The sequence below is a fragment of the Populus trichocarpa genome, chromosome 2 (genome assembly GCF_000002775.5).
Source record: "Populus trichocarpa isolate Nisqually-1 chromosome 2, P.trichocarpa_v4.1, whole genome shotgun sequence".
Classification (NCBI taxonomy): Eukaryota; Viridiplantae; Streptophyta; class Magnoliopsida; order Malpighiales; family Salicaceae; genus Populus; species Populus trichocarpa.
In genome coordinates this window covers 1,535,360-1,545,235 of record NC_037286.2, presented here as the reverse complement: position 1 = coordinate 1,545,235, position 9,876 = coordinate 1,535,360, and the positions used below count along the sequence as shown (strand labels likewise).

General features: G+C 32.0%; 1 protein-coding gene across 1 annotated transcript; it reads right to left on the bottom strand.

The window, feature by feature from the left end:
• Positions 1-8,347: 8,347 nt before the first annotated feature.
• Positions 8,348-9,069, bottom strand: LOC7490659 (protein SMALL AUXIN UP-REGULATED RNA 51). The gene has a single exon (XM_002300681.4). It carries the CDS (start codon positions 8,981-8,983, stop codon positions 8,669-8,671), a length of 315 nt encoding a protein of 104 aa, XP_002300717.1. The 5' UTR covers positions 8,984-9,069; the 3' UTR covers positions 8,348-8,668.
• Positions 9,070-9,876: the final 807 nt, after the last annotated feature.

The window sequence follows — 9,876 nt, the reverse complement described above, 5'->3', positions numbered from 1 at the left end:
TTTCGATCGATATTTTTAAGGGAGAAGATTTTCAACCTGGCTGCTTATATTTGGTGAAGTTTGCTTGTCTTGTCTGAGCACTTCAAAGACAATTTGCTCACTCTTGAAGAGAAATGCAGCAGACGCACACTCTTTTAGACTTTTTAAGCCATACTGAAGTCGAGAATCTGTGTTCATAAGCCCTGGGTTTATGACCTTCCAACACGCTCGCTCATGTACTAACGTTTGAAATTAGGCTCATAGGAGTCAAGGCTGTAAAGTTTACTTGAATATCTAAGATCTAAATAAAACTAGTATTAATCCAGTTTTTTATTTGTTTCTAGACGTATTATGGTACTTTTTAGAAATGGGGGGCATCGATATTTTTCCACTGCCTTGATGATTTAATAGCTCTAAAGCATCCATTAATATCAAATTAGATTTGGGGTGTACACATGGCCATAGATAATAAAATTTTCGAATAGAAGACTCATCGAAATCTAATGGATGAATCAAACCTTGGATATGGCTGCTATTATCCGGTAATTATACTCGGATGCAATATATGTGCAACAAATAATATTTTGATATAGTCTACTCGCTACCGATCACGAGGATAAAATATATGTGCAACAAATAAAAGCACACTCATTGATCATGTGTCCACAAAACTCAGAATTAAAACAACTTTTGTAATGTTTTGTTATACCTTTGTCTCTTATTAGTCTAAAATCTTCGATGGCAAGTACATTAGTCAACTTACTCTTATATGGATATATCGACGTGAGACTATGTCAAAGTATATTTTTTAAGAATTTATTTAGAAATATAGTTGTTTTTCAAAATATTTTTTACTTAGAAATGTATCAAAATAATATTTTTTTTATTTTTAAAAATTCATAATTGATATCAACGCATCAAAATGATCTAAAAACACCAAAAAAATATTAATTTGAAGCAAAGAAAAAAATAAATAAAATTTAATCTTTTTTTAAAATATTTTTAAAATGCAAAAACCAAACAGGGCTATATTCTTGTTCATATCTTAATATTCTTTGCATATAAACACATAAAGTTTGTATCTTCTATTTAAATTAACTTACTCATGGAAGAGTCCTTAGTTTTTTAGAGAACTTGTTTTGCAGATATTCTGATTTTCCAGAAACAAGTTTCTAAATCTTCCAATCCATAATAACCTTAGAAAAACCATAATCTTTACGAGGTTTTCAACAACCAAACTCATCATATATCCTTAGAAAACTGTGTCTGGTTGGCAAATTGGTATCTCATCTAGCTCTATACATATATCCATCCACTGGACATGTTGATCCCGTTTTAATACATGCCTCATGAAAGCATTTTCTTCAAGCTAAATGAGATGGATGTGGTACAAGTAACTATAAGCAACAATTATTTCTACAGAAAAAAAAAACTGTAATCTTCCCGTATGTCTTTGTTGCGTCTCCTAAGCAACCATGTTGACCCAAAATAAGAAATTAAGAAGGATTACCGGTGTCTTATACTATTCTCTAAATATTTATGTGTGTGTGTTTGCCTAGGGGAAAGAGAGCTAATAATATTTTTATTGGTCTGTAATCGTTTATAAATACACATATGTTAAGAGAGCTAATAATGTTTTCCGTTCAATTTATCATCTCTAAAAAAAAATATAGTATGCTAATTTCTCGTCTATTATTCATAATTCAAATCTTAAAAGGACAGTAAAAAAATGTTTTTTTTTATAAACACATCAATTTCTTAATCTGGATATTTTTCTTAAGAATGGAACTGAAAGATGTTATTAATTTTTGATTCGCAAAAGGTAGGTCAATGATGATCTTGAATGTTAGACGGTCACAATTAACTTCGCCCTTAGGGCAATTATTGGGTCAAGTCCTTGAAGGATTTTGATTGTAAAAAATGTACTCCAAATCCTGCTGATGATAGACTGACCCCCCCTTTCATTAATGGGATGTCACGAAAATAATAGAACATTTTTTTATCAGGTTTTGGTTCTAAAGTGTAATTTCTTCTTGCTTGATAAATACTGAAGACCGGAGGTTGCTACACACCGTTAGTCAAGAATTTCTGATGGTGTATGTGGTTGAAGGGGGCAACATGCCTGCCCTACAACACAGCTCACCTCCCAGAGCACGAAAGGCTCTCCTTGTCCAACACCAACTTGTTGGAGCAAAAAATTGAAAGAGAGTAACGGGATGGCAGATAATTACACCCATCAGGTACATTATCGAACAGAAGGCATGCATGAATAATATTATCCATGCAGAGATGGTATTAAATCCTCAAATTAATGTAGAATTTAATATCTCGACTTGTTTATCATCTTTCTTGCTGGATACATGTTTTCTACCATGTATTTCATGAGTTGTACACAAAAAAAAACAATACTTTGAGAAGGAAATTCTGCGAGGTCGCTCGCACAGTATAAAAGCTCCGAGATTTACCTAAAAGAGATAAATATGGTAGACGTTGAGGTGGAGGGGCACAGTTTTTGGTGACTTTCTCGAAAAAGGCGGGAGAAAGCGAGATGCTATCTAGCTTCACACATTCCGATACTCATCTGGAGGGCCCAGCCTAGTTCCGTCAGAAAAATGAATCTGATGGCATTTATGTTATGTTATTTACATAAATACGAGGGTTGGCCATTCTGTTCTGTGTTTCGAAGCCCTGTATTCGTGGATGAAGAATGGCACAGGGATTCGAGAGGCAGATGGCTTTTCTGGGTGCCTAAGAGCACCAGAGTCGATAAAATCTTCGCAGCAAGCGCCTTTTGCGCGAGTGTGACTCTTTGAAAGATACATGTACGGACAATCTATGAAATTTGAGGCCTTTCTTTTTGACGCAAAGGCGAGCTGTGAAATTTTATAGATCAGCTAGATTGATTCACGAAATACCCATTTCATTTTCAACCATATCATTGATGGTTTGTCCCTTGAATTTTGCCCATCTGCTACTGTGTGCCTTTCGACCTTCGCAAAGCGAATAAAAATGAAAAGAAAAAAGAGAGAGAAGGGAGGTTTTTTTCATATAGATGCAGGGGCTAAGAGACTAAAAAAGAAGAATTATGGAGAAGAAACCGGGAATAGCAACCCAAATAGCACCATGATGCAAAGGATCAGCAATTCCTGCAGGCGAGAAATCAAGATAAGGAACGCCGAGTTCAAAAGAAAGGTCCCGATTAACCTACCACCATCAGAATTTACATCTCTTTAATAATATCAGAATTCAAAACCATGCTGACAATTAATTTTTAAAATTTTTGGAAAAGATACTCGTCCATTTGCTTATTGTTATTCGACAATTAAACCACACCATACCTTAATTTTACTACAATTAACAACATTTTAAAAACCCAGAAATATAAAGGGCATGGTTCATTGATGATATTGCATTAAAAGGTATAATCGATCGATTATACCTTTTATAATAATTGATTATGTGTGAATCAAATTCCTCAAATTTCTAATTTTTTTTTAAAATAATCGATTGATTTATTAATAAAACAACCATAATTAGAAGAAAAACAATGAATTTTTAAAAAAACTAAATAAAAAAAAGATTGAAAACAAATTCAATTACAATATAATAGAAACATCAAATCTAAGCTTTATTCATTGGGCGTTTTATATTTATATTTGTCCGGATATGAATGCTTCCAAGTTCCATCACTATGAATAAGGTTAATTTCTGTGTATGAAGATTAAATTTACTAATTTTTATCCAACAAAACAAAGATAAAGAATCAAGTCAAAGACGACATCTCAATCCATTGTTTTAGCGTTAACAACAACTTAACTATTGAGAACCAAATTCCCAAAATTTCTTTCCAGTTGCAAGCGGCCGCCATTAATACAATAAATTATCTATTGTCTTTGGATTATTTTTCTAATAAATTTTGGATTTTAACTACTTTTACTATTTAGCTTTGGATTCTTTTTATTATGTTAGTTTTGTAAACAATTGATGCATTATTGTTTTTCATCTTAACATTGAATTTCAGACTTTTCAAAAAATATTAGAATTTTTTCTACCATAGTGTAAAGCTATAATTAACTTTAGGATTTAAAAACCCTAGTAGTTTTATATAACATTTCATAATTAAAAGTCTTAAATGAATTGTGAAGTTTGTTTTATCATCGGAGGAGGGGCATAGCTACGAGGGGACAAATTGATGTACCTTTGCAAAATTACTTACCTTTTCATTACTGCCAAGCTAGCTAGCGAAGATAAGCACAATGTGACATTGTAACCACTCGATTCGATACAACCACACGAATCGTTATCATTAGCATAATCCAATTCTTCAAACTTTTATATCATTAGTTTATATTATTTCGAAAGGTAGTCTAAAATCACATGTATGCAGCTCAAACTTCTCAATTCTCGACCACTAATGTCTTAATCACTATATAATTTCTTAAGTCAATTCATTTTGGCTCTTTTATTGTGTACAATTACGGCCACTTCTTGAGGCAGATATCAATCTCTTTAATGTGGGCATCTATGTTTGTTTTTCACGAAAAAGCGATCTCCATTTCTTGCTTTTTTACGATTGGATTCATCAAGGTATACCATTTGCATTTTTTAAAGAAAAAACTACAGAATAAGGTCCTGGATTTTATTGTTTCCCCCCATTCTCCTCAATCATGAGAGGTTGGGAAGGTTAGGGAAAGCTGAACTTGTCATTTCAGTAGACCGTGAAGTGGGCTGGCTAGGTTTACAAGAGATTAATAGGCAGAAGTTGACTCGTTTGAAGTAAGATGACTGAGGGCACGTTAAGCTCAGAAAAAGAAATCAGGTAGTAATCGACCCATTTAAACCTACATAACCTAGGATCGAAGTTAGCTCATGGTTCAATTAAAAATTAATTTTAATTTTATTTAATTTTTTAAATTAATATCATTTTGATTAAAATATTGAATTAACCTATTAAATTCAATAATGGGTATGAAGTGAGGTTTAATAGATTTGATTAAAAACATTTTAGTCCAAGATCAGTTACCTGTTTTTTTTATTAAGAAATAACAATAAATTAATTGGGCAAACATGGGTTAACAAGAAAGAGACATTGAAAAGACATAGAAGAATAAATAACCAGGAAAAAAAAATCAAACTCACCAACTTGAGTGATCGTTGATTTACGACTGAATCTAACCTTTTCTCTGCCTGTAATTTTACTCAAAGATTATGAAATCATCGCCAAGAATGCTATTATACATGTGAAGGTTGTCTCCATTTCAACTGCTGCTTGGGGTCCCTTACTTTAAAAATACTACTACGTGATTTCTCTCTCGGATTAGTATATTTCGGTCTTGTTAACGAGGGAATAAGTTAGTGTTTGAGAGCACAGTGTAACTTTTGTTTTTTTTTAAAAAAAATATTTCACTTGAAAGTTGATATTTTTTTAATGTTCTTCGATGAGTATATTATATTGATATAAAAAATAAAAATAAAAAACTATTCAATATATTTTTAAGTTAAAAATATTTTTAAAATGCATTACACATGGCAGCAGCAGACACACCCTATAGACTTTTAACGTATGTACAAGCCTTTTCAATCCAGGAATTTCTTTTACAGCGTCTCAGGTTTTTCTACCACGTATTAGACTATAAGATAGCTTTCTCTATTCTATGAACGTGACATGCCATATTTCAAGACGATGGTGATATACAATGAAGCCACAATTGGATAGGCATTCAATAAAATGGACCGAATATTGAAAACATGAAACCATCCAAAAACATTCCTGTAAAACGTCACGTTATGGTAAATAGGTATTGTTTTTTTTTTATTTTAAAAACGTTTTTTAAAAAAATTTGAATTTTTTTAATATTTTTTTACTTTAAATTAATATTTTTTGATATTTTTAGATCATTTTGATGTGCTGATGTTAAAAATAATTTTAAAAAAATTATTTTAATATATTTCTAAGTAAAAAATACTTTGAAAAATACTCTCAAACACGATCGTAGCAGTGTAAAATGACACAGCCTTAAATTCAATAAATTGATTATTAAAAGTAAAATAAGGGCACCTCATTCAGTGAATAAGATTTTAATATTTCCTTGCTTATGTTATCTTCAAACCTAGCTATTTAGTTAGGTTAACAACATGTAGGAAGAGGGTCCCATGACCATGTTTTATATATTCTACTCATCTACCTACCTCTAATTAACTAATCAAATGTGATTTATATATTTTTTATTTTTTTTTGTTTAAATCTAAGATTAATGTTTAAAAAAATTAATGACTTTTTAAAGATCTATAGACTAATATTATAAATACATTTTGAAAATCGTGCACAAAATAACTTCATTGTAAAATAAAGGCGCGAGAGGTACCCGCTAGCCTGCAATCTGCATGGTCTCCACTGTGTCGGCTATCCTCTGAAAAGAGGGCACCTCATCATGTAATTGCACCTTAACTAATGTGCCTGAGACTAGCTGCTGGGGCACTCTTATCTTCTATTCTAACGATGTGCAGTTCTCACCTTTCACTGGATTAACCATCTGGCTCGGCTCGAGAATTTATGGAGTCCATGAAAGTTTTTAGAGCGTGTCCGTTCAGTGCGGCTCTCAAGGGCTAGATATGGGGTTATGGACCGCAAACAGTGAGATGGGACTACCCTAACAAATATCATGCCCATTTTTTTCAATTAAAAATATTATATATCAACTCACCAAGGCATTTCTTTAATGTAAATGATATTTTGAACTAATTTTTACACGTAAAAATAAAGTTATTATTGATTACATTTGAGTCGTGAATCATGCATTTTTCCTATAAAATTAGATTGAGTTTCATTACTTGATTTCTTAAAAGATGTTATATTTATGTATGAACAATCCTGTTTGTAATATATATATATATATATATATATAATTTTATTAGCTAGGTTTGGAAAATTATTTTTCTTTAATTTATTTTTATGAGTACAAATATTTAAATTTTGTACTTAATAGATAATAGATGAGAATAACTATGACCATGAGAAAATGAAAATATGGAAAGTAGAAGGACATCTCTGGGATCACTGTAATAAAAGTAACCCTGAGTCACTGTTTTGGAGCGTGCAATATGAGCCCTTGCTTTGGTGGGCCACCACTTAATCACTGTGATTATAATAAGTTGATAAGAGATGCTTGTACAGTGCGGTAAAGAGTTGATTTTAAAAATATTTTTTTATAAAAAATATATTAAAATATCAAAATTTTTAATTTTAATATTAATAAATTAAAATAATTCAAAATATATTAATTCAAAATTAAAAAAAAATCTTTTAAAAACAGTGTTTGACAGCAATGACAAACAGTCTCGAAGATTATACCAGATTTTAGCAGTGGCCCCTACCACGTGGGCTATGGTGGATGTGATTGATGAAAGTCTTATGTTTTGTTTTCTGGATTAAAAAAAAAGATTTTCCTCGAACAAGCAAAATTCTCCCTGATTTCAGATTCTGTTTTGGTTTTGTATTTTAAAAATATTTTTTAAAAAGATTAATTTTTTTATTTACTTTCAATTAATTTTTTTATTATTTTCAATATAATAATGTTAAAAATAAAATTTTAATATATATTTTAAAAAAACCCACTAAAAAACAACTGCTTTAAACTCCCGAGCACCCGCTTTGCCCTTTGATTGCGGTCGTAGCTTAAATAATGGTTGGGCAAGGAAAAGGAAGAAGGAAATTCCCATAGAGGACAGAATAGGTTTAAAATATTCCAGAAGATACAAAGACTTTTTATATTTTTAATGAATTCCTCTTTTTATCATAGTTTTTATCGATTGATTTTTTTTAGTGCTACTGCGGTACTGGCATCCAGAGTACTTGAAATGTACCTAAAGCAAAAGGGACTCACTTTCTGATCAAATTCTTTGTGAAAAATATCCACAATCCATAAAAATTGGTGAAGCAATTGCTAAAATATTGTTATAAAGTTATATAAGAGAAGAATTAATTAATACCCAGCTGTTTTCTCAAAAAAAAAAAAAAAAACTACTCAGTTGTTGAATTTAGATCACAGAGACATTATAACATTAATTTGGTTGTGTTTTTTGCTATTTTCTTACTTAATGGAAGAAAATACCCCATGGAAAGGAAATGAGAGTGGTGCTGCGACATGGGTTTTATTTATTTACTTATTTTTGCTAATATATTTCTGACAAAATATTCTTCTTAGGTGTCTGTTAGGCACCATCTTTAACAGTTTTAACGGCCAAGCTGGGAAGATCAAACCCAGGGATAATATTGCAGCCCCAACTGCCAAAGACAAAACCCTAAAATCAAGTGAAAAGTGCGATGCTGTGTCTGTACAAGCTCCTGCATGAGAGAAAGAGAGGGACAGAGTAAAAAGGGGAGCAACCCTATTGTATTCCTTGCATTAATTAGTTCTCTCACAGGGTACAATTTTAGTGGTTGGCTAAATTTCAAACACCACTGTGAGGAAAACTTCAAGCTTCGAGATTTACAAATCTAAACTTGGTGATATTTCACGGGGGTTTTGACCAGTCAGAGTCGCCGTCAAATTAAGAGGGGAAAAAATTAAAATTTTATAAGAGAAAATTGAGGAAGAGAAGCAGTGAAGCAGCTTCATCTCTAACTACCATGCCTTAATTTTCTCCAAACAAACAATATAGCCTAGCACTGATGCAGCTTCCTCCAAGCTCAATATCTGACCAGAATGGACTGAAAAACAACTTCTTCACAAGGAATAGTGAGGCCCATGTCATGATCAAACCCAAATTCTTCTTCTGCTTGTTGAAGCAAAGTTTGAAACTCGGGTCTACTTAAGATAGAGATAGGCACAATGTATCTGCTTCTGTTTTCACCAACATATACTACAAAGTGGCCTTTCGGGACATCCAAAGGAAGGCCTTCTTGGTCATGATAACCTTGTTTCTTTCCTAAGCTTGAGCACCTCTTGAGGATCTGCTTGATAACTGCTGTTTGAGGCAATTTGTTTGATTTCCTGATAGCCATTTTTCGGAGAGTGAAGTTTGAGAGAGAAGAGAGCTTTTTGGGGTTGTGGTAAGTAAGAGATTTTAAGGTAAAGCGTGAAAAGGTCGAAGGGATTGGGGGGGTATATATCGTGAGACTTGAGAGGCAGAGAGAGGAGTAGTGTCATGTGGGGTCGTGGGGGCAAAGGACAAACCAGGGGTGTTTTTTGGGTCTGTCTGACCTTAAGGACATGCTGGGTGTTTAGCCCATTGGGTTTACACCACCTTGTTGTCGTTCCTAGGGACATCACGGGCCCTCTCCCTCTTTCTTTTTTTATATATATATATATATATATATATATATATATATATATGCGTGTGTGTGTGTGTTATATTTAAAAAAAAGATCAAAAGAATCTAATAGAAAAAAATGATTGAGGGTAAAATCATCAAAAATAAATAAATTATAAAATTATCTCAAGTGACATAAATAACAATTAAAAAAATAAAAATCAAATCTGAAAAACTAAAAAAATCAAATGAGGATGAAATTGAAACAAGTTTTTATTTTCATAAGTTATTTAAAATAAAATAAATATCAATCAAAGAGAAGAAAAAAAATCAAATGAGGATAAAATTAAAACAAATTTTGATTTTCATAAGTTATTTGAAATAAAACAAATATCAACCAAACAATTAAGATTTAAATAAAAAATAAAGAGAAGCCAGGGGATTGATTTAAAAATTGTAGGGTAGGATGCAAAAATTAAGGGAGAAAGAGGAAAGAAAGAAGAAGAAAAAAAGAAATTGTTATCAAAGCCATATCGGAGCTCCTTCTTCTGCATACGCCACTGTTATATGGAGGAGACACCGAGAGGAATCTAAAAACGCTCCAAAATGATATTTATGGTTGTTGAAATCAGCTGCATGCGCCCT